We start from the raw sequence: 25,508 nt of genomic DNA, 5'->3' as shown, positions 1-25,508 counted from the left end.
GTTTCAAACACATAGTAAATGCTTAATACGTGCCATGGATAATGATACATGCCATGTATAAAAGCAAAGATAAAAAAGGGGAAGCAGCCTGGCTTAGTGGATAGAGCATGGGCCTGGGAGTCAGAAGATCCTGGATTCTAATGCCAGCCCTGCCATTTGTCTGCTCTGAGACCTCGGGCAAGTCACTTCACTTCTCTATAACTCAGTTACCTCAACTGTAAAATGGGGATTAAGCCTGTGAGCCACATGTGGGATGTGGAATGTGTCAAGTGCTTAGTACAGTGCTCTGCACACAGTCAGAGCTTAATAAATGCAATTGAATGCACCTATCTTACATCTACTACAGTGCCTGACACAGAGTAAGTGCTTAACAAATACCATAAAAAGGACATTCTGTTATAAATTATTTCTATTCATGTCTGTCTCCCCCTCTAGATTGTAAGGTCCCTGTGGGCAGGGACCTGGCTACCAACTCAGTTATATTACTTAATACAGTCTTCTGCATGCAGTAAGCCCTCAATAAATTCCATGGATGATGACGATGATCTTTTTTTAATGGTATTTGCTAAGTGCTTATTATGTGCCAGACACTACTAAAACTGGTGATGATACAAGATAATCAGGTTGGACACAATCCATGTCCTACATGGGAGTTTACAGAATTAATCTCCATTTTACAGATGAGGGAACTGAGGCCCAGAGAAGCGAAGGGACTTGCCCCAGTTCACACAGCAGACAAGTGGTGGAGCTGTGATCAGAACCCAGGTTCTTCTAACTCCCAGGCCCAGGCTCTGTCCACTAGGCCAAACTGCTGCTTGATGAGTTCACTTATGAGTTTGTGTGTGTGGCTGAAAAGGTCAATGTTGGGTCCACAGTCCCAGCCACATTGGACACATAAAAATGTTGTCCCACATTGTGTTGATGTGCTTAATGTTTGCAGGACCTGACTCTGTTTTCTGCCTCCTTTTCTCTCATTCTTTAGACAGTCAGCGGGTATTTATTGAGCACTTACCATGTGCAGAGTACTGTACTAAGCGCTTGGGAAACATTTTCCCTGCTATCTCACCTCCAGCTTCCCACCCACAACCTGCCTTTGGCCTGGAACACCCTCTCTCTTCATTTCTGACAGACCATCACTCTCCCCACCTTCAGAGCCTTATTAAAGTTAAATCTCCTGCAAGAGGCCTTCCCTGATTAAGTGCTCATTTCTGCTTCTCCCACTCCCTTCTTTGCCACCCTTGCACTTAGATTTTCACTCTCTATTCACCCTACCCTCAGTTCCACAGCATTTATGTATATATCTCTAATTTATGTATTTATGTTCATGTCTGTCTCCCCCTCTATACTGTAAGCATGTGGTAGGCAGGAGATGTGTCTACTAACTCTTTAATATTGTACTTAGTGCTTAGTACAGTGCTCTGCAATCAATCGATCAATCTGCCAATGGTATTTATTGAGCACTTTCTATGTGCAGAGCACTTTACTAAGCATTCTGCACATAGTAAGTGCTCAATAAATATGGTTGATTGATCTCCACCAGTATATTCTCTTCCAGAGCTTAGTATAGAGTTTTAATAATAATAATTACGGTACTTGTTAAGCACTTCCTGTGTGCCAAGCAATTGTTCTAAGTGCTGGGGCAGATAAAAGTTAATCAGGTTAGATACAGTCCCTGTCCCACATGTGACTAACACTCTTAATCCCATTATACAGATGAGGTAACTGAGGCCCAGAGAAGTCAAGTGACTCACCCAAGATCACACAGCAGACATGTGGTGGGGCCAGGATTAGAACCCAGGTCCTTCTGACTCCCAGGCCCATCCTTTAGCCACTCAGCCATGCTGCTTCTCTACCCCTCAGTATGCGCTTAATAAGTATCACCCACTTCACACCAATTCCCCTTCCTACCTCCCCATCCCCTCAAGCTCCCCTCTCACCAACAGCAGCCTCCAGTGCTGATTCAGAAACCACCACTAATCTCTTCCTGAATAGGAATCTTAAGACAGTGCTGAGGCCAAGATTAGTGCTTAACAAATACCACTATTTTTATCATTGGATCATTATTATTATTAAAGTCATTTTCGCTCAGCATTCATCAAGAGAATGTGGTTTGTCAAAGATTCATCATCATTCCCAATTAACAACCATCTGGGGCAGGGGGGTCTCTCAAGGCACCTTGATCCCACCACTGTTTCCTCTCTCAGTTCCCAACGTGGGGAGAGTTGAGCTTGCTGTTTCTCTTTAATTCCAGCTGCAGCATGAGGGATTAAATGTAGACAATCAGGAAATTGTATTTATTGAGTGCTTACTGTGTTCAGAACACTACACTAAGCACTTGGGGGAGGACAGTACAAAAGTATAATAGACACATTCATTGGCAGGGAGGATACTTAATGGAATGAGCAGCTGAACGAAGTTATGGAATTTAATTTATTTATTTATTGATGTATTTCTTAATGGTGTTTGTTTAGCACGTATTGCGCCAGGCACTGTACTAAGCACTGGGATACATACAAGCTAATCAGGTTGGACACAGTCCATGACCTATGTGGGGCTCTCAGTCTTAATCCCCATTTTGACAGATGAGGTGACTGAGGCACAGAGAAGTAAAGTGACTTCCCCAGGGTCACCCAGCAGACAAATGGCAGAGCCGGAACTAGAACCCAGGTCCTTCCATGCGCCATGCCACTTTTTATTTTCTTCTCTTGGGCTACTTAATTATTAATATTATGATTATTATCGTATTTGTTAAGTGCCAAACATTGTCTAAGCACTGGGGTAGATCAGGTTATCAGGTTGGACATAGTCCCTGTCCCACATGGAGTTCACAGTCTCTCTAGGATAGAGTAGGATTTAATCCCTATTTACAGTTGAATAAACTGAGATTCAAAAAGTTAAGCATCTCATCCAAGGTCACAAAGCTGGCAGGTGGCAGAGCTGGGATTAGAACCCAGGCCCTCTGGCTTCCAATATTGTTTTATCCACTAGACCATGCTGCTTCCCACTGAGGCTTTGCTTGAGCAGAACACTGTAATAAGTGCTTGGGACAATACAGTAGACTGGGGAGACATCTCCTCTGCCCACGAGGAACTTTAAGTCTAAAAGGGAAGCCAGACATTCCTTACAGAGAGGGGGAATGGCAGATTATAAGGATATGGACATAAATACTGTGGGGCTGGAGGTGGGTTGAGTATCAAAGTAGTTAAAAGGTATTCTTTCTCCCCTTTAGGCTCTGTCTCCCCCTCTAGACTGTAAGCTCATTGTGGGCAGGGAACTTGTCTACCAACTCTATTCTATTGTAACAATAGTAATAATAATAATAATAATAATAATAGCAATGGTATTTCTTAAGTGCTTACTATGTGTCAAACATTGTTCTAAGCAGTGGGGTAGATACGAGGTAATCAGGTTGTCCCATGTGGGGATCACAGTCTTAATCCCCATTTTACAGATGAGGCAACTGAGGCACATGGAAGTGAAGTGACTTGCCCAAAGTCACACAGCTGACAAGTAGCCGAACCAGAATTAGAATCCATGACCTCTGACTCCTAAGGCCGGGCTCTTTCCACTAAGCCACGCTGTACTCTCCAACGTCCTTACTACCGTGATCTTCACACAGTAAATGTTCCATAAATATGAGTGATTGATATACAGAGCCAACGTTTGCCATCCATGTGACTGACTTTGTCTCTGAAATTTCCTTTCACAATTGTCACTGATTTCAAAACTAAGAAAGCTGCGATGTTGTAATCCCCCTCTCTCTCCAACTCCTGAGAGATTTTCACTGGAGCAGTCCTTGGAGCAATTAATTCTTCTGACTTCTGCTCCTCTCCAATGTGCAACTTACTTGAAACTTTGTGAAAGTCAACTCCTTCCCTTTAATTATCCTCCCAGGGACTTATTAAAATGCTCACTATTTAACATGAGTGCTTCCATTTAGATTTCTAGGAAATGAGGTTTTTCATGTTGGTATTATTTTGTGGCCTCATTGAATGTGCAATTCTTTGATAAGAGTGGGTAATAGCAGTGATATTTATTAAGCATTTACTACGTTCCAAGTACTGAGGGAGATGCATGATAATCAGGCCCCACATGGGACTCACGGTCCAAGTAGGAGGAAGAACAAATATTGGAGCCCCATTTTGCAGATGAGAGAACTGAGGCACAAAGAAGTGAAATGACTTGCCCAAGGTCACACAGCAGACAAGTGGTAGAGACAGATTAGAACTCTGGTCCTCTGACTTCCAGGTTGATGCTCTTTCCGTTAGGCCATGCTGCTTCTTGCTTCTCACTATGGATATTTTGCTTAGCCATGGGACCGACCTCAGCTTCTCCTTCTGTGAAAGGGAGAGAACAAAGTCCAACCACTAACACCTAACAGTCAGGGATAGAAGATATTAGACCATGGATGTGGAAGTGCTTGGAGAACCTAGAAAGAATGGAATCATTGATTTCCTAGAGATAATTATTACTATAATAATATATTATATATTATTGTATACTATTATTTCCCCACTTAAGTCTTGTTTCCCCAGCTCCATCTCCCTTCTGCATCATCTATATACTTGGATCTGTGACCATTGGACATTTGATATTTGCCCCACCCTAAACCCCACAGTACTTAAGTGCATATCTATAGATTATACATTATAAATTATTTACTTATATTAATATCTGCCTCCCTCCCCCACCCCCCAGTGTAAGCTCGTAGTAGACAGGGAATATGTCTACCAACTCTGCTGTGTTGGAGTCTCCCAAGAACTTAGTACAGTGCTCTGCACACAGTAAGCACTCAATAAATACTATTGCTTGATTGATTGATTGATTGATGAATGTCTGTCCCCCTTCCAGACTGTAACCTTGTTGTGAGCAGGGAACTTGTCTATCAACTCTTCTGGATGTACTCTTTGAAGTGCTTAGTACACTGCCCCGCACAGTGTGGTGTAGTGGATAGAGCATGGACCTGGGTTCTAATCCTGTCTCCACCACTGTCACTGGATGACCTTGGGCAAGTCACTTCAGTTCTCTGTGCCTCATCTGTAAAATGGGGATCGAGACTGCGAGCTCCAGGTGGGACATGGACTGTGTCCAACTTGATTACTTTGTATCTACCCCAATGCTTAGAACAGTGCCTGGCACATAGTAAGCTCTTAACAAATGCCATAAAAAAGCAGTCAATAAATACCTTTTGATGATGACTGTAACAGGAAGATGATTGTATTTCGGTTGGTCTAAAGGAAGGAGTAATGCTCTGGGAATCAGGAGATTGAAGTTCCAGTTTTGGCTCTGAAGAGTTGGAGAGTGCTCCAGGAGATAATCAGGTCTGGGACAATTCTGGCAAATTAGCTGGCTAACGAGGATGGGGAAGATCCCAGTGGCTACCAAGGCAACCGCCTGCTGGGATACAATGTAAGAGCATAGCATCCATCAGCAATATGTTGCAGTCACTTAGGCCAAAAATGTGCCAAACACTGTACTAAGCTCTGGGGAGAGTACAATTCAACAGAATTCACCGGCACGTTCCCGGCCCATCACGAGATTACAGTCTAAAATCAGTGTGTTCTGCTTGTAACAAACATTGGCTCGTACTTGGGGGTAATAAATAATGATGATATTTGTTAAACAGTAATAATAATGATGGCATTTGTTAAGGGCTTACTATGTGCCAAGCACTGTTCTAAGCACTGGGGTAGATAGATACAAGGTAATCAGGTTGTTCCATGAGGGGCTCACAGTCTTAATCCCCATTTTACAGATGAGGTCACTGAGGCACAGAGGAGTCAAGTGACTTGCCCAAGGTCACACAACTGATCAGTGGTAGATCAGGATTAGAACCCACAACCTCTGACTCCCAAGCCCGTGCTCTTTCCACTATGCCATGCTGCTTCCCTAATTCGCTGGCACGTTCCCGGACCATAACGAGTTTACAGTCTAAAGTCAGTGGGTTCTGCATGGAACAAACATTGGCTCATACTTGGGGTAATAAAAAATGATGATATTTGTTAATAATAATAATGATGGCATTTGTTAAACGCTTACTATGTGTCAAGCACTGTTCTAAGCTCAGGTTGGACATGGTCCCTGTCTCACATGGGGCTCACAGTTTTAATCCCCCTTTTATGGTTGAGGTAACTGAGGCCAGAAAAGTGAAGCAACTAGCCCAAAGTCACCTAGCAGACAAGTGGCTGAGCCGGAATTAGAACCCAGATCCTCCTGATTCTCAGGCCCGTGGTCTATTCACTAGACAATGCTGCTTCTCATATGTGCTTCACCTCTGACTGCCTACTGATTCGTTGCACCCACTGCCTCAGTGGGAACCTGACAGGCAGAGAAGAGAGAGGGTGAGGGTACTGGGCAAACCACTCAATGTCTAAGGCAGATACCCAGAGAGAAACAGGAGGCATCTTGGAAAGAGCAGAGGCTTGGGAGCCAGAAGACCTGAGTTCTAATAACACTCCACCATTTGCCTGCTGTGTGACCTCGGGCAAGTCGCTTCACTTCATTCTGCCTGTTTCATCAACTACAAAATGGGGATTCAATGCCTGTTCTCCCTCCTACTTGATTGAGCCCCATGTAGGACAGGGCTGAATAATCTGAATCTACTCCAGCGCTTCAAACAGTGCTTGACACACACTAAGCGTTTAATGAATACAATTTAAAAGAAAAAAACTCGGGTCCTAACATCTAACATGAGACCTCCCCTCCCTCTGGCTGTATAATAAACCATCTTTGAGATTTCAGTTCTACCACAAATGCTTTCTTCATGATCTTGTGATATAGGATCTCCTAGTGACTGGGGAATAAGGTTATGAATGAGGAGCCAGGACCCCAGAGACACCTCATATCACTGCAAGGTTGACTTCCAACCCACTATCAGCACCATGGGATGGCTATATCAGCCTTCTCTTTCCCTAGAGCCATTCAAGGCGTGGCTGGAGCATCTGAAATACAGGTCTCTCCCTATCACTTTCCAAATCAGACTCCACTACTCTGTGAATCTCCAGGACGGAAGCCACGTTCAGAGTAGGAAACTGGAAGGGAGAAGAGAAAGCCGACAGGTAAGAGGTCTGAGGTCCAATGGGCAGGGGTGAGGTTGAGGGAATGGCGAGGGTGTGGCTGACTGGTGGGAGGGGTGGAATTAGCAGTGTTCCTCAGTGTTTAGCACAGTGCTTGAAGATAATCTCGGGCCCTACAAGTCTCTCACAAGAGATCAATCAATTATATTTCTGAAGAGTTTACTGTGAGTAAAGCAGTGTACTAAGGATTTGGTAGAGTTGGTAGACACACACCACTTGTCAGCTGTGTGTGAACTTGGGCAAGTCACTTCACTTCTCTGTGCCTCAGTTCCCTCATCTGTAAAATGGGGATAAAATACCCTTTTCCCCCATGTCTAAGACTGTGAGTGCTGTGCATCTACCTCAGTGCTTAGCATAGTGCTTGGAGATAATGCTGAGCCCTGAAGATCTCTCCCAGGAAAACCACTTGCCAGCTGTGTGAACTTGGAAGAGTCACTTTATCTGTGCCTCACCTGTAAAGTGGGGATAAAATACCTGTCTTTCTCACGCCATGGACTGTGAATTCCATGTGGAGCAGCGGCTGTCTCTGATCTGCTCCTCTTATATTCATTCATTCATTCATTCAATACTATTTATTGAGCGCTTACTATGTGCAGAGCACTGTACTAAGCGCTTGGAATGAACAAGTCGACAACAGATAGAGACAGTCCCTGCCGTTTGACGGGCTCACAGTCTAATCAGGGGAGAAGGACAGACAAGAACAATGGCAATAAATAGAGTCAAGGGGAAGAACATCTCGTAAAAACAATGGCAACTAAATAGAATCAAAGCGATGTACATTTCATTAACAAAATAAATAGGGTAATGAAAATATATACAGTTGAGTAGACGAGTACAGTGCTGAGGGGATGGGAAGGGAGAGGGGGAGGAGCAGAGGGAAAAGGGGAAAAGAGGGTTTAGCTGCGGAGAGGTGAAGGGGGGTGGTAGAGGGAGTAGAAGGAGAAGAGGAGCTCAGTCTGGGAACGCCTCTTGGAGGAGGTCAGTTTTAAGTAGGGTTTTGAAGAGGGGAAGAGAATCAGTTTGGCGGAGGTGAGGAGGGAGAGCGTTCCAGGACCGCAGAGGACATCGCCCAGGGGTCGACGGTGGGATAGGTGAGACCGAGGGATGGTGAGGAGGTGGGCAGCAGAAGAGCGGAGCGTGCGGGGTGGGCGGTAGAAAGAGAGAAGGGAGGAGAGGTAGGAAGGGGCAAGGTGATGTAGAGCCTTGAAGCCTAGAGTGAGGAGTTTTTGTTTGGAGCGGAGGTTGATTGGCAACCACTGGAGTTGTTTAAGAAGGGGAGTGACATGCCCAGATCGTTTCTGCAGGAAGATGAGCCGATACCGCCACATTCAGCACAGTGCTTGGCTCATAACCATTTAATAAATACCCTTATCAATATAGTAATAAGACCCTAAAATTTTAATGGTAGAGAGGTCATCTAGCCCACCCTCCTCTCACCAGAAAGAATCTGTTCCAGAAGCTATTTTCAACTGGCAGACCTTCTTATGTGACTAGAATTTTCTCTTTGAAAAACGTTTTTATGGTTTTGGGGGAGGGAGGGGGGCTTTTTTAATGGTATTTGTTAAGCGCTTACTGTGTCAAACACCGTTCTAAGAGCTAGGATAGTTACAGGTTAACTGAGTTGGACACAGTCCCTGACCTGCATGGAGCTCACAGTCTAGGAGGGAGAACAGGAGAACTGAGGCACAGAGAAGTGAAGTGACTTGCCCAAGATCACACAGCAAGCTAATCGCAGAGCTGGAATGAGAACCCAGGTCCTCTGACTCTCAGACCCGGACTCTTTCCACTAAGCCATGCTGCTTATCCATTTTTTTTCATTTTGTTTGTTTTGAACAAACCATCTAGAAACTTCATTGAGTTTGTAATAACCAATACACATTCTGGCTTTGTAATAATAAATAAATGCTGGTGTGGCTACAGTACAATCAGATCAGACACAGTCTCTAGCCCACAAGAGGCTCATGTCTAAGGGAGAGGGAAAACAGATCCCCTGAATCCCTATTTTTACAGATGAGGAAACTGAGGTACAGAGAAGTTAAGTGACTTTCCCAAGGTCACACAACCGGCAAGTGGCAGAGCTAGGATTTGAACTCAAGTCTCCTGACTCCCAGAACTGTTTCCTTTCCACCAGGCCATGCTCCTTATTTTTTTTATGGTATTTGTTAAGCACTTACAATGTGTCAAACACTGTTCTAAACACTGGGGTACAGACAAGTTAATTATTTTGGACACAGTCTCCATCCCACATGGGGCTCACAATCTAAATAGGAGGGAAATTGGGTATTTATTCCCCATTATAAAGTTGAGGAAACTGTGGCACAGAGAAGTTAAGTGACTTGTCCAAGGTCACACAGCAAGCAATTGGCAGAGGCAGGAATAGAACTCAGGTCCTTCTGACTCCCAGGCCCATGCTCTATCCCCTAGGCTATGCTTCTTATCTGCTGTGTTGTGGGACTGGTAAGTCACTTAACTTCTTTGCGCCTCACTTACCTCATCTGTAGAAAGGGGGATTAAGACTGTGAGCCCCACGTGGGACAACCTGATTACCTTATATCTACCACAGTGCTTAGAACAGTGCTTGGCACCTAGTAAGCGCTTAACAAATGCCATCATTATTATTATTCATGAACATCAATTCCTTGTGGTTCTGCCCTTCCCTTGTGATTCCATCAACTTCAATCACATCGCAACTCAGACTTCCTCTTTCCAGGCTGAAAAGTCTTATCCTTGTCAGTCAATCCCCATAGGGATGCCTCCTCTCATTCCTTTAATCTTATAAATTACTCTCCTCTGTACCTTCTCTAACTCTATCTCCTCCTTCCTTAGTTAATAATTAATAATTATAATATTTGTTAAGTGCTTACTATGTGTCAGGCACGTACTAAACGCTGGGGTAGATACAAGCAAATCGGGTTGGGCGCAGTCCCTCTCCCGCCTAGGGCTCATAGTCTTAATCCCCATTTTACAGATGAGGTAACTGAGGCACAGGCAAATGATGTGACTTGCCCAAGGCCACACAGCAGAAAAGCGGCAGAGCCGGCATTAGAACCCATGACCTTCTGACTCCAAGGTCCATGCTCTAGCCACTGCGCCATGCTGCTTTCCAGTTAATTAGGCAGCTAGATACACTGGCTAGCCCAAGATCCAGAATTCCAGATTGCTGGTTATCCTCATCATCAATGGTATTTTTTGAGCACTTACTGTGTGCCAAGCACTGAATTAAGCACTTGGGAGAGTATAATAAAAGAGAGTTTTCTTTGGTGGGTGGGGGGAGGGTGTTGGGGTTTGGGGTTTTTTATGGTATTGAGTTGATAGACATGCTCCCTGCCCACATCAAGCTTGTAGTGTAGAGGGAGGCTAGGTCTGTCATGATTTTATGTCATAATAAAGCTCCTTGTCCCTATTCCACTGAATTCCTGAGTTTGGTTGTACTTTTTGACTACCGCCCTTTGGATTAGACAGATAATTTCTGGTGAGGGAATATCTTTGGGGTTTTTAAAATTAAGATTTGTTAAGCATTTACTATGCACCAGGCACTGTACTAAGCGTTGAGGTAGGTAGAAGATACAGTCCATGTCCCACATGTTACAGATGAGGTAACTGAAGTTCAGAGAAGTGACTCGCCCAAGGTCACACAGCAGTCAAGTGGCAGAGTCAGCTTTAGAACTCAGGTCCTCTGACTCCCAGGTCTGTGCTCTATCCACTAGGCTTCTCATCCTCCTATCCTGATTAACTTGTGTCCACCCCAGGATTTGGTACAGTGCCTGGCACATAGTAAGCCCTTAGCAAATACTATTATTATTATTAGCAGTAGTAATAATTCCTCCTATTAGACAGTTAATTGTTCTCCCCCACTTCAAAGCCTCATTGAAGGCACATCTCCTCCAAGAAGCCTTCCCTGTCTAAGCCTTCCTCTCCTCTTCTCCCACTCCCTTCTGCGTCGCCCTGACTTGCTCCCTTCATTCATCCGCACTCCCATCCCCACAGCACAAATGTACATATCTGTTATTTATTTATTCCTGTATATTAATGTCTGTCTCCCCTTCTAGTCTGTAAGCTCGTTGTGGGCAGGGAATGTGTCTGTTGTTGTACTGTACAATGCTTTGCACACAATAAGCACTCAATAAATATGATCGACTGAATGAAGGAGCTTTGCTCCCGAGATTTCAGGACTGAGAACCTGCCCAAAGGACTTGATTATACTCTCCCCCTCATTCAACCACACTTACTAAGCATTTACTATGTGCGGTACACTGTACTAAGCGCTTGGGAGAGTATAATACAACAATAAGCAGACACATTCCCAGCTCACAATCAGCTTAGAGTCTAGAGGAGTGTTTACTGTGAGCAGAGCACTGAACTAAGGGATATATCAACTCTGATATATTGTAATTAATTGATCGACCAATCAATGGTAATTATTGAGCATTTATTATGTGCAGAGCACTGTGCGAAGAGCTTGGAAGAGCACAACACAGCACTATAACAGACACATTCCCTGCCCACAGTGAGCTTAGAATTTTGTACTCCCCAAATCACTTAGTACAATGCTCTGCACACAGTAAGCACTCTAACGCTAGCCTTTTTACTGTACCTTGATCGCATCTATCTTTCCACTGATCTCTCACCAATAGCCTGTCTCTGGCCTGGATCACCCTCCCTCCTCATATCCAACAGACAAATACTCTCCCTTCTGTTCAAAGCCTTATTGAAGGCACATCTCCTCCAAGAGGCCTTCCCTGACTGAGCCCTCTTTTCCTTTTCTTCAACTCCCTTCTGCATCACCTTGACTTGCTCCCTTTATTCATCACCCATTCCCCCAGCACAAATGTATATATCTGTTATTGATTTGTTTATTTATATTAAAGTCTTTCTTTCCCTGGAGACTGTAAACCCATTGTGGGCAGGGAATGTGCCTGATACATTGTTAGAGTGTACTCTCCCAAACGTTCAGTACAGTGCTCTGCACACAGTAAGCACTCAGTAAATACTTTTGATTGGTTTGGAGATTGCCTCTTGAGTCAAGATCAGAGATGTTATTTTTGCCAAAGCTCCCCATCTAGACTGTAAGCTCATTTTGGACAGGGACCACGTCTCCCAGTTCTGTTATATTGTACTCTCCCAAGTGTTTACTACAGTGCTCTGCACACAGTAAGCACTCAATAAATATAAGAGATTGATAGATCTTGTATTTAGATATTAGCATATTTAGAAAGTCAGAGAATTTCCACATTAGATGAGCCAGATTTAATCTAATTGGAATTAAAGGAGATATGTTAGCCCTCCCTTGTGAATTCACCTAGCAACTAGGAAACTCTCTACCTCCCACCCCGAACTCTTTAACCAGTGAGTGCTTAAGATAATAACAATAATTGGTATAATTATTATGATAAGAATAATGACACCTGAGGACCTCCTTCAGCTCAAATCATACCTGCCCCCTTTTCTTTGAGGCTATGTGCTCCCTCTTCAATTGTTCAGTGGTATTTATTGAGTGCCTACTGTGAGCAGAGCACTGTACTAGGTGGTGTACAACATCACCAAGATCCGCCCTTTCATCTCCATCCAAATCACTACCACGTTAGTACAGTCACTTATCCTATCTCGACTGGATTACTGCATCAGCCTCCTTGCTGACCTCCCGCCCTCTTGCCTCTCCCCACTTCACTCTGCTGACCGGATTATCTTTCTGCAGAAACGTTCTGGGCATGTCACCACCCCCCTCAAAAATCTCCAGTGGTTGCCTATTCAACCTCCATATCAAGCAAAAACTCCTCACTATTGGCTTCAAAGTTCTCCATCACCTTGCCCCCTCCTACCTCACCTCCTTTTTCTCCTCCTACAGCCCAGCCGGCACACTCCGCTCCTCTGCCGCTCACCTCCTCATGGTGCCTCGTTCTCATCTGTCCCACCATAGACCCCTGGCCCATGTCCTACCTCTGACCTGGAATGCCCTCCCTCATCAAATCTGCCAAACAATTACACTTCCTCCCTTCAAAGCCCTACTGAAGGCTCACCTCCTCCAAGAGACCTTCCCAGACTAAGTCTCCCTTTTACTCACCTCCCCCTCCCCTCCACGTCTCCCCGACTCACTCCCTTTGCTCTACCCCCAGCCCCACAACGCTAGTGTATATAGCACATATCTATAATTCTATTTCTTTATATTGATGCCTGTTCACTCGTTCTGATATCTGTCTCCCCCTTTTTAGACTGTAAGCCCGTTGTGGAAAGGGATTGTCTCTATTGCTGAATTGTAATTTCCAAGGGCTTAGTACAGTGCTCTGCACACAGTAAGTGCTCAATAAATATGATTAAATGAATGAATTGAATGAATGAAGTAGGCAAACACAGTCCCTGCCCTCAAAGAGCCAACACTCTTTTTTGTGGTATATGTTAATTGCTTAATATGTGCCAGGCACTGTACTAAGCCCTAGGGTAGATACAAGCTAATCCAATGAGACACAGTCCCTGTCCCACATGGAGTTTACAGTCTTAATCCCAATTTTACATATGAGGTAACTGAGGCACAGAGAAGTGAAGTGAATTCCCAAGGTTACACAGCAGACAAGTGGCAAGGGAAGAATTAGAAACCAGAACTACCAGAACTACTACTTCTGACTACTAGGCCCATCCTCTATCTAGAGAAGCAGCATGGCATTGTGGATTGACCAAGAAGCTGGGAGTCAAAAGGTCAGGGGTTCTCATGCTGGCTCTGCCACTTGTCCACTGTGTGTGTGACCTTGGGCAAGTTATTTCACTTCTCTGTGCCTCAGTTACCTCATCTGTAAAATGAGAATTAAGAGTGTGAGCCTCACATTGGACAGGGATTGTGTCAAACCTGATTTGCTTGTGCCCTCTCCAGTGCTCAGTAAAGTGCCTGGCACATAGTAAATAAAGTTAATACATGTCACAATTATTATTATCCACTAGGCCATGCTACTTCTCAACCTTATGCCCTCTCACTCAAAGGCAGAGCCTAGATCATCTGAACCACACACCCCACTGGGACTTGAGTTTGGAAAGACTGAGGAGCCATGGAGGGAGGGAATCAAGCAGATAGAGATATCCCCAATCTACCCCAGCACTTACAGCAGTTCTTGGCACATAGCAAGCGCTTAATAAACGCCATCATTGTTATGGTTATTAGATGGATTTTTGCAACTGCCAGCTTGGCTCCTCATTTGGCAATCAACCAGTCAATCGATGGTATTTATTGAGCACTCACTATGTGCCGAGCACTGAACTAAGCAATTGGGAGATTACAGTATAACAGAGTTGGTATAGAAACATTCCCTGCCCACAAAGAATCAGGGTGGTCTGGTAGAGAGAGCATGGGCCTGGGAGCCAAAAGGTCTGGGTTCTAATCCTGACTCCACCACTTGTCTGCTGCTTGACCTTGGGCAAGTCACTTCACTTCTATGTGCCTCAGTTCCCTCATCAGTTAATTGGGGATTATGACTGTGAATCCCATGTGGGACATGGACTGTTTCCAACCCGATGATCTAGCACTTAGTTCAGTGCCTGACACATAGTAAGTGCTTAACAGATGCCATTAAAAAAAAGAAGGAATTACCTCCTTTCCTCCTCTTCTAACTCTGACCTTCCTACCCAATCCCCCCTTTAGGTGTTGGAGCCCAGGAGCAAATAATAATGATAATTATTATTATTATTATAGTATTTAATAATGTTGGTATTTGTTAAGTGCTTACAATGTGCCGAGCACTGTTCTAAGCGCTGGGGTAGACACAGGGGAATCAGGTTGTCCCACGTGGGGCTCACAGTCTTAATCCCCATTTTACAGATGAGGTACTGAGGCACCAAGAAGTTAAGTGACTTGCCCGAAGTCACACAGCTGACAAGTAGCCAAACCGGGATTCGAACCCATGACCTCTGACTCCAAAGCCCGTGCTCTTTCCACTGAGCCACACTGCTTCTGTTTATTAAGTGGTCACTATATATCAGCACTTAGAACAGTGCCAGGGCTTAGAACAGTGCATGGCACATAGTAAGCACTTAACAAATACCATCATTATTATATATCAAGCACTATTCTAAGTGCTGAAGTAGATACAAGCTAATCATGTTAAATACAGTCCCTGCCCCACATGGGGCTCACAGTCTTAATCCCCACTTACAGATGAGGTAACTGAGGTGGAGAGAAGTGAAATGACTTGCCCAAGGTCACATAGCAGACATGTGCAGAGTCAGGATTAGAACCCAGGTCCTTCTGACTGCCAGGCTCATGCTCTATCCACTAGGCCATGCCGTTTCCCTAGGCCATGCTGAATCACACCCCCTCTGAGAGTAGAGCTTGGAAAGCCTGAGGAAGAGATTAACACTATGAGCCCAATGTGGGACATGGACTGGGTCCAACCTGATGATCTTGTACCTACCCCAGTGCTTAGTACAGTGTCTGGCACATAGTAAGAGCTTAGCAAATACCATTTAAAAAAACAATGCAATTACCTGCTTTCCTCCTCTTCTTCCTTTCCTGAAGGAGCATGGGCCTGACAGTCAGAAGACCATAGGTTCTAATCCCACCTCTGCCACTTCTCTGCTGTGTGACCTTGGGCTAGTCACTTAACTTCTCTGTGTTTCACTTACTTCATCTGCAAAATAGGAATTGAGACTGAGAGCCTCATGTGGGACAGGGACCATGTCCAATCCGGTTCATTTGTATCCAACCAAGCGCTCAGTACAGTGCCTGGCACATAGTAAGCACTCAACAAATACCACAATTATTATTATTGCTATTGATTCCACACTTAGTTGATGGAACCCAGGAACACATCCACTGTCACAGAGTTCCACCTTCTGGGCTTTCAGAATCTCTCAGCCCTACAGGCCCTGCTGTTCCCTGTGTTCCTCCTCACGTACCTCCTGACCGTCACCGGGAACCTGACCATCATCGTGATTGTGAGCCAGAATCCTCGGCTCAACACCCCGATGTACACCTTCCTCAAGCACCTCTCTTTGCTGGAGATCTGGTACACCACGACTATCGCCCCAATGCTCCTGACCAGCCTGCTGTCTTGGAGACGGGCCATCTCCTTCCCGGCCTGTATGACACAACTCTACTTCTTTGTCTTCTTTGGGGCCACGGAATGCTTCCTGCTGACCACGATGGCCTATGACCGTTACCTGGCTATCTGTAACCCTCTCTACTACACTGCCTTGATGAGCCCAGGAGCCTGCATGAAATTGGTGGTGGGGTCCTGGATGGCTGGACTCTGGACCGCCCTCGTTCCCTCCTTGATGATCTCCAAGTTGAGGTTCTGCGGGCCCAACCAGATTGATCACTTCTTCTGTGATCTCCTTCCCCTAATGCAGCTCTCGTGCTCCAGTACGGCCGCTACAGAGACGGTCATCTTCATCCTGTCCGTTATGGTGCTGTGCATCTGTTTCCTCATGACTTTGTTCTCCTACGTTTTCATCGTGTCCACCATCTTGAAGATCCCCTCTGCATCGGGCCAGAGGAAGACCTTTTCCACCTGCGGTTCCCACTTGGCTGTGGTCACCATCTACTACGGGACCATGATCTCCATGTATGTCCGGCCCAACGCCCTCCTGTCGCCCGATCTCAACAAGGTAATCTCTGTGTTCTACACGGTGGTGACCCCGCTGCTCAACCCCATCGTCTATAGCTTGAGGAACAGGGACTTCAAAGAGATACTGAGGAAGGTCGTCAAGAGGAATAGTAGCATCTAAAATAAATGGGAGGAAGAAAGGGTCTCATTGGTCTCACTCCATCACCCTGCTGGCTTTATGCAATGGGGCTACTTATGAATGGGAGTCATAGGGACCATTGGTCATACTCTTCAATGGGGTCACATCAACTGCTATCCTCTCCCTGACTTTTCTGTCACTGTGAACGGCACTATCATCCTTCCCTCTCACAAGCCCACAATCTTGCTGTCGTCTTGACTCTGCTCTCAACCCACACATCCAATCCGTCACCAAAACCTGCCTGTCTCACCTATACAACATCGCCAATATCCACCCTTTCCTCTCCATCCAAACTGCTACTTTGCTGGTACAAACTCTCATACTATCCCAACTGGATTATTGCATCAGCCTCCTTTCTCATCTCTCATCCTCCTGTCTCTCCCTGTTTCAGTCTATACTTCATTCTGCTGCCTGGATTATCTTTCTACAGAAACACTCTGGGCATGTCACTCCCCTGCTCAAAAACCTCCAGTAGTTGCCTATCAACCTTCACATGAAGCAAAAACTCCTCACTCTTGGCTTCAAAGCTCTCCATCACCTTGCCCCCTCCTACCTCACCTCCCTTCTCTCTACAGCCCACCCCGTACACTCCACTCCTCACGGTGCCTCGTTCTTGCCTGTCTCTCTGTCGACCCCTGGCCCACATTCTGCCACTGACCTGGAATGCCCTCCCTCCTCATATCCACCAAACTAACTTTCTTCTTCTCTTCAAAGCCCTGCTGAGAGCTCACCTCCTCCAGGAGGCCTTCCCAGACTGAGCCCTCCCTTTCCGTCTGCTCCTCCTCCCCTCCCCATTTCCCCTACTCCCTCCCTCTGCTCTACCCCCTTCCCCTCCCCACAGCACTTGTGTATATTTGTACATATTACTGTATTTTATTAATGAGTATATATCTATGATTCTATTTATCTATTTTGATGGCATTGATGCCTGTCTACTTGTTTTGTTTTGTTGTCTATCTCCCCCTTCTAGACTGTGAGCCCATTGATGGGCAGGGATTATCTCTATCTGTTGCTGAGTTGTACATTCCAAGCGCTTAGTACAGTGCTCTGCACACACTAAGCACTCAATAAATATGATTAAATGAATGAATGAATGAATGAACTGCTTGTGGTACTTTCAATGGGTGGGGGGGCACATGAACTACTGGTGTTACTCTTCAATGGGGGGGTCATATAAACCACTAGTAGTGCTCTTCAATGGGGATCACATCAACCACTGGTGTTACTTTTAATTGGGCGGGGGGGGGGGAGGGGCGGTCACGTAAACCACTGATAGTACCCCCCCGAGAATGTACGCTTGTTATGGGCAGGGAATGTATGTTATACTGTAGTATCCCTAGTGCTTAGTACAGTGCTTTGTACACAGTAAGTGCTTAATAAATACGATTGACTGACTGACTCTTCAGTGGGGTTACATGAACTTCTGTTGCTACAATAGGGACCACATGGGGGTCACATAAAACACTAGTGGTACACTACAATGAGAGGATCATATGAACCACTGGTGCTACTCTTCAATGGGGGTTACATGAACCACTGTAGTACTTGAAAGCACATGTCAAGTCCAGAACAGTGTTCTTAGGGTGAAAGGGAAAGGGAAGCAATTGAACGACTGTCTGTCACTCCCTTAGGTCTCCCTCATGAAAAGTTCCCATTGATTTCAAGAAGTTCGAGAGATGAGGGTAAGTGGAATGAGAGCAGTTTGGAAATTTATGCTGTGGGAGTAGTTTGCTGGCTTTTGTGATATCTTCCAACTGTCCACATCTTTGTGGCTTCCTTGTGATCTTAAAATATTTCTATTTGCTCCATCCTTTCAATGATTTCCCTATTTCAGCTCACCATAGGACAGTTGTTTGGGTATTCTGCTGTTGTCTATTCCCCTCTCACCCATTTCTGCTCATCATAGAGTGGTAGTTTGGGTAGCCCGCAATTGTACAGCCTCCTCACCCTCATTTCTGTTCACCATAGAGCGTTTTTTGGGTATTTGGTTGTCATCCATTCTTCTCAACAGCCCATCCAGCAAAGGTTTCATGTGATGAATATTGATTGCCTTAGTGCTTTGTCTAATTATATTCCAGAATATCACTGATCATGATCCTGTCTTGCTATGTGATGTTAAGAATTGCATGTAAATGGTTAAATCATACATTAAATCTCGTAATTTATGAGAAGGCTATGAGAAGGGGTAGAGAAGTTTATAGTCTGGGGAATGTGTTTCACGAGTTGTGAAGTATAAGGGATTGATGCTTGTGGTGTGATTTAAGGGAAATCATCATTATCATCAATAATATTCATTGAGCAAATTATATGTGCAGAGCACTGTACTAAGTGCTTTGGAGAGTTCAAAACTACAATGTTGGCAGTCACATTCCCTACCTACTATGGGCTTACAGTCTAGACATCTGGGTGAATACAAAATATTATCATGAATAAGTCATGGAGTGAAAAGTGAATAACCTAAATAATATGCTCAATCATCCCAAATATTTCCCACCATTTCCATTAGGTTAATAGGCTACTTTCCCATTCAATTTTATGGCTTTCTCCTTCCTTTCCTCCCCTCATGCTCTCTCTGTTAGATGTTCTCTCATGGTCTGCTGCTCTCAGCCTCCACCACTGTCCACCACCACTGTCCACCACCACTGTCCTCCACCACTGTGAGGGGAGAGAATCCTATCCTTCCTCTCCATCCTCATGGGAATCTTCCAAAATTTTGTAGAGTGTCCGTGGTATCAGAGATGAAATGATAATAGTAATAATAATAATAATTGTGGCAATCTTAATGGTGACTGTGGAATTTCTCAAGTGCATATTTATAAGCTTATATGTAAGCATGTTACGTTGTAAACTCACTGTGCGCAGGGAACGTCTACCAACTCTGTTACATTGTACTCTCTCAAGCATTTAGTTCAGTGCTCTCCACACAGTAAGTAAATGCCACTGACTGATTGAGTGTTAGATTGTGTCAAGTTCCTGACCTGCCTGGGGCTCACAACCTAAGAAGGAGGGAGAGTGGGTAATTACTCCATATTTTACTGCTGAGGAAACTGAGGCAGTGAGAAATCAAGTGGCTTGCACAAGGTCACAAAGCGGACAAGTGGTGGAGCCAGGATTTGAAGTCAGGTCTCTCACCTCATACTGGTCTTTCCACCTGCCCACGAGATTTAGAAGTTCTTTAAAAATATTTAAAAATCCGAACTTCCAAATCACTCAATCATTGCTATTTATTGACCGTTTACTGTGTGCAGAGCTCTGGATTAAGCGCTTTGGAGAGTACAGAATAACAGAGCTGGTAAGTAATATTAACAGGGAGTGCTAACCTGATTAGGCTGCATTTACCCCAGTGCATAGCACAGTGTCTGGCACACTGTAAGCGCCTAACTAATATAAAAAAAATCAAAAGGCCAGCCCTTTTGCCAAATATAGACACTCTTCCAGTCAGGACCAAGACCTGCAGGGATTCGAATTCATCACAGGGATCACCCTCAGGTCCTTGGTGAAGGACTGGACCCTTCCCAGAGACTCACTCAATGCTCTCTTCATTGTTTCATTGCGCAGGCTGAAGATGAAGGGGTTCAGGAGAGGGGTGACCACACTGGAGAGGACAAAGAGGATCTTATTGAGCTGCAGGGAGCGCTTCTGAGTGGGTTGGACATAGACAAAGATGGAGATCCCGTAGCCCATGGAGACCACGGTGAAATGAGAGGCACAGGTGGAGAAAGCCTTCTTTCGCCCCTTGCCTGAGGGGATCTTGAGGATGGTGGAGATGACACAGACGTAGGAAATGATGGTCATTGCCAGAGAGCTGATCAGCAGCACGAGGGAGACGATGAAGTCAAGAAGCTCAATGAAGGTGACGTCGGCACAGGCGAGGTGAAGGAAGGGGGCGCTGTCACAGAAGAAATGATCGATGATGTTGGGCCCGCAATAGGGCAAGCGGGTTCTCAAGAGGATGGATGGGAGGATGAGAAAGAAGGACCCAAACCACGCTATGGTGACGAGCTGAGCGCAGAGTGAGCGAGTCAAAATGGTGGGATACCGCAAGGGTTGGCAGATGGCCACATAACGGTCATATGACATGATGGCAAAGAAGATGAACTCAGTGCTACCAAAGAGGAAGTAGAAGCATAACTGAGTGAAGCACTCATGAAAAGACACGGACTTCGTCTCTGACAGGAAGTTGGCCAGCATCCGGGGCACGACGCAGGTCGTGGTTAGGATTTCGCTGAAAGAGAAGTGGCTGAGGAAGAAATACATGGGTGAGTGGAGACGGTAATCCAGACAGATCAGCATGATGATGAGGAGATTGCCCAGCACTGTCACCATGTAGGCAGAGAGGAAGAGGAGGAAGAGGAAAACGCCTAGTTCTGGGGTAGTGGGGATGCCCACTAAAACGATTTCAGTCACTGCTGTCCAATTCGCCGGTCCCATCCGGTCTCAGTGCTTTTTCTGGGGAAAATCACAGGGGAGAAAACAGCCAAACTATCACAGAGCTCTCAGTCTGGAAAGGGCCAATCAATCAATCAATCAATCATATTTATTTAGTACTTATTATGTGCAGAACCTTCTCTCAGGATTGCACCTGGAGAGTTTCCAGTACTCTACCAGTCCAGGCTATGGAAGGGAGAGTCAAACAGAGGCTTACCCATTTTATTCCTAGTTTGGGCAGTGGCTAGTGAGTGGAAGGCAATCTGCTACAAGTCAAAACTCACCTGTGCTAGGCAGCAGCAGCGTGGGAGAAAGTCGAGGGTAGAGACTCAAGTTTACTGTATGGAAGAAAGCAGTGGTAAGTCATTTCTGTATTTTTACTAAGAAACCTCTACGGATACACTACCAGAACAATTGCAGATGGAGGTGAGGCGTTCTGGGAGAGATGTGTCATGATGGTCGAGGGTATAAGGCATTGGACTTGAAATCCAATGGGGTTTCCCTGAGCTGGTTCGAATCCTGCTAACAGCAACTTTCTTGGAGAAGCAGCATGACTCAGTGGAAAGAGCATGGGCTTGGGAGTCAGAGGTCATGAGTTCTAATCCCACCTCTGCCACTAAGCTGTGTGACTTTGGGCAAGTCACTTCACTTCTCTGGGCCTCAATTACCTCATCTGTAAAATGGGGATTAAGACTGTGAGCCCCACATGGAACAATCTGAATACCTTGTATCTACCCTAGTGCTTAGAACAGTACTTGGCACATAGTAAGTGCTTAACAAATACCATTATTATTATTATTATTATGTATCCATGGAGTCACTATGGGTTGGGAATGACTCAACAGCATAAGACAGGACAATGTGCAGAACACTGTACTAAGTGCTTGGGAGAGTACAATACAACAGAATTAGCAGACACAATCCCTGCCCATAATGAGCTAGGCAGGCTATCTTGTCCATTCTCTAGACATTAAGCTTGTGTGGACAGGGAACGTGTCTGTTACATTGTTATACTGTACTCTCCCAAGAGCTTGGTAGTGCTCTGCAAACAGTAAGTGCTCAATCAATACAATTGACTGACATTCCTCTACCTCCAGGTCAGGTCGACTAATTTCCAGTCTCACAACTTTAAAAAAAATTACGGTAGCTTTTTTATGATATTTGTTAAGCACTTACTATATGCCAAGCACTGTACTAAGCACTGAGGTAGATACAAGAGAATCAGGTTGGACAGAGTCCATATCCCACATGTGGCTCACAGTCTTAATCCCCATTTTATAGATGAGGTAACTGAGACACAGAGAAGTGAAGTGATTTGCCCAAGGTCACCCAGCAGACAAGTGGAAGAGCCAGGATTAGAACCCAGGTTCTTCTGACTCTCAGGTCCATGCTGTGTCAAACACTGGGAAGGATAAAGGATAATCAAATTCTACATAGGGATCCACCTCTCAGGGTTGCAACTGGAGAGTTTCCAGTACTCTACCAGTCTCGGCTACAAGAGGGAGTGTCAAGCAGAGGCATATCTATTCCATTCCTAGCTGGGGCTGGGGCTAGCTAGTGGAAGACAATCTGCTACAAGTCAAAACTCACCTGTGCTGTCCAGCAGCGGTAAGGGAGAGTGTCGAGGGTGGAGACTCAGGTTTACTGCATGAAAGGAGGCAATGGGGCTTCCATATTTTTACCAAGAAAACTCTATGGATCCATTACCAGAACGATTGCGGATGGAGGTGGGGCATTCTGGGAGAGATGTGTCCATGGCATCACTATGGGTTGGACACAACTCGACAGCAAAAGACAACAACAACAATATAGGGATCACAGTCTAAGTAGGAGGGAGAACAGGCGTTGAATGCCCATTTTGCCAGTGATGGAACTAAGGCACCGAGAAGGAGTTAAGTTACTTGTCCAAAATCACACAGCAGACAAGTAGGATTAGAACCCAGGTTCTCTGACTCTCAGGTCCATGTGCTCTCCACTAGGTCAAGCTGCTCTTCAATGTCTCAAAATCACCTTGGCCCCTCCTACCTCACCTCACAGACTTTCTACTACAACCCACCACACAGACTTCACTCCTCGAATGCCAACCTTCTCACTGTACCTTGATCTCGTCTGTCTCACCGCCTACCCCTCATCCATGTTCTCCCTCTGGCCTGGAATGCCCTCCCTTCTCAATTCCAACAGATGATTACTCTCCCCCGCTTCAAAGTCTTATTGAAGGCACATCTCTGCCAAGAGTCCTTCCCTGACTAAACTCTTCGTTTGTCTTTTACCACTCCCTTCTGCATCACTCTGATTTGCTGCCTTTACTCATCCCCACTCCCAGCCCCACAGCACTCATGTACATATCTGTAATTTATGTATTTATATTTATGTCTGTCTCTCCCTCTAAAATGTAAGCTCATTGTGGGTAGGCAATGTGTCTGTTTATTGTTATATTGTACTAAGTGCTCTGCACACAGTAAGTGCTCAATAAATATGATTGAATGAATGGATAGATGTCTAGCCTTAATGTCTAACCCAGAGCCCTCCCGCTGAAATTCCTCTTGATTAAGTTCTCTGAGATTGTCAGCATTCCCCCAGACTACATTGCCCACCTTAAGAAGAGCTGAAACTTGTGTCTTGGGTTTCTTGATCTGTAAAATGGGATGGCATGCCTGTGTTCCCCTCCCCCTTAGAATGTTTGCCTCAGGTGGGACAAGGACAATATCTGATTATCCTGTAAGCAGTGTGGCTCAGTGGAAAGAGTGCGGGCTTGGGAGTCAGAGGTCATGGGTTTTAATCCTAGCTCTGCCATTTGTTAGCTGTGTGACCTTGGGCGAGTCTCTTAACTTCTCTGAGCCTCAGTTACCTCATCTGTAAAATGGGGATGAAGACTGTGAGCCCTGCATTGGACAACCTGATTACCCTGTATCTACCCCTGTGCTTAGAACAGTATTTGGCACATAGTAAGAGCTTAACAAATACCAACGTTATTGTTATTATTATCCTGGCACTTGGAAGCATAAGGATTTATCAAGTCTCAATTTCACCTGAAGTATCGTACTAGTCATTTGGGAAATGTAGAATAGTGAAGCAACAAACTTCCCAGCCCACTAAGAGCTTGCACCCTAATAGAAGAGACAAATGCAAAAATATTTAGAATTGTATTGGTCAAAATGAATATGCTTAGCAGAAATAGAGAAGACACTGGGATCTGATTGCCTTGTGTCTACCCCAATGCTTGGCACATAGTAAGCACTTAACAGATAATGATTATAATAATAATAATTATTATTATTGTGATATGCATGAATGCTTTTCCCTGTGCTTAGAACAGTGCTCTGCACATGTACCATAAATGCTTTATAAATACTAATATTACTACTACATAAGTTCATAAGATTTGCCTGAGAGGAGGGTATGGTACATAGTAAGTGCTTGTTGTCTTATGCTGTCAAGTCGTGTCCGACCCATAGCGATGCCATGGTCATATCTTTCCCAGAAAGCCCCACCTGCCTCTGCAATCATTCTGGTAGTGTATCCATAGCATTTTCTTGGTAAAAATATTGAAGAGGTTCACCATTTCCTCCTTCCATGCAGTAAACCTGAGTGTCCACCCCCGACTCTCTCCCATGCTGTTGCTGCACAGCACAAGTGACTTTTGATTTGTAGCAGATTGCCTTCCACTGGCTAGTCACTGCCTAAGCTAGGATTGGAATGGATATGCCTCTGCTTGACTCTCCCTCCCATAGTCAAGATTGGTAGAGTACTGAAAACTCTCCAGGTGTGACCCTGAGAGGCCAGTAAGTGCTTAATAAATACTTAATAAATACTGAAGACACTAATGCTGGGGGAATTCCAGGGAAAACATGGAAGAAGCAGACCAGCAGCTAGATGGATAGAGACCATAGCAACAATAACAGAAGAACTGTTAGAAAGGTTATGGATTATGGCAAAAGATAGGAAGTTCTGGAGAAAATATATCCATAGAGTCACTATGAATCAGAAATGACTCGACGGCACTTGATATTATTGTTGTTGGTTTTAAGAATACTTGACCTGACTGGAAAATTTTTCAGTCATGGCTCGGAGTTGGAAAGTCATCCTTTATAAGAAGCAGTGTTGCCTAGTGGGAAGAACTCGGGTTTAGGAGTCAGAGGACCTGAGTTCTAATCCCGGCTCTGCCACTTGTCTGCTTTGTTACCTTGGGCAAGTCACTTCACTTCTCTTCTCTGTGCCTCAGTTCTCTCATCTGCAAAATGAGGATTAAGGCTGTGAGCCCCAGATGGGAAATGGACT

At 45.0% G+C, this 25,508-nt stretch overlaps 2 protein-coding genes and 3 non-coding genes across 5 annotated transcripts; 3 read left to right on the top strand and 2 right to left on the bottom strand.

The window, feature by feature from the left end:
• Window positions 1–15,848: 15,848 nt before the first annotated feature.
• LOC114808881 (olfactory receptor 11L1-like) lies at window positions 15,849–16,784 on the top strand. Its single transcript, XM_029057138.1, has one exon. The coding sequence runs from the start codon at window positions 15,849–15,851 to the stop codon at window positions 16,782–16,784; it is 936 nt and encodes a 311-aa protein (XP_028912971.1).
• A 3,456-nt stretch (window positions 16,785–20,240) lies between these two features.
• LOC100681799 (olfactory receptor 6J1-like) lies at window positions 20,241–21,128 on the bottom strand. The gene has a single exon (XM_007665398.2). It carries the CDS (start codon window positions 21,126–21,128, stop codon window positions 20,241–20,243), a length of 888 nt encoding a protein of 295 aa, XP_007663588.2.
• A 238-nt stretch (window positions 21,129–21,366) lies between these two features.
• Window positions 21,367–21,504, top strand: LOC114808888. The gene has a single exon (XR_003756639.1). It is a non-coding gene; the product is annotated as a small nucleolar RNA SNORA7 (small nucleolar RNA).
• Window positions 21,505–22,672: 1,168 nt separating this feature from the next.
• On the top strand, window positions 22,673–22,810 carry LOC114808885. Its single transcript, XR_003756636.1, has one exon. It is a non-coding gene; the product is annotated as a small nucleolar RNA SNORA7 (small nucleolar RNA).
• A 2,063-nt stretch (window positions 22,811–24,873) lies between these two features.
• Window positions 24,874–25,011, bottom strand: LOC114808887. Its single transcript, XR_003756638.1, has one exon. It is a non-coding gene; the product is annotated as a small nucleolar RNA SNORA7 (small nucleolar RNA).
• Between the last annotated feature and the right edge of the window lie 497 nt (window positions 25,012–25,508).

This window comes from Ornithorhynchus anatinus, unplaced genomic scaffold (genome assembly GCF_004115215.2).
Source record: "Ornithorhynchus anatinus isolate Pmale09 unplaced genomic scaffold, mOrnAna1.pri.v4 scaffold_344_arrow_ctg1, whole genome shotgun sequence".
NCBI lineage: Eukaryota > Metazoa > Chordata > Mammalia > Monotremata > Ornithorhynchidae > Ornithorhynchus > Ornithorhynchus anatinus.
The sequence above is the reverse complement of the archived record's forward strand: the minus strand, read 5'-3'. Positions and strand labels throughout refer to the sequence as shown.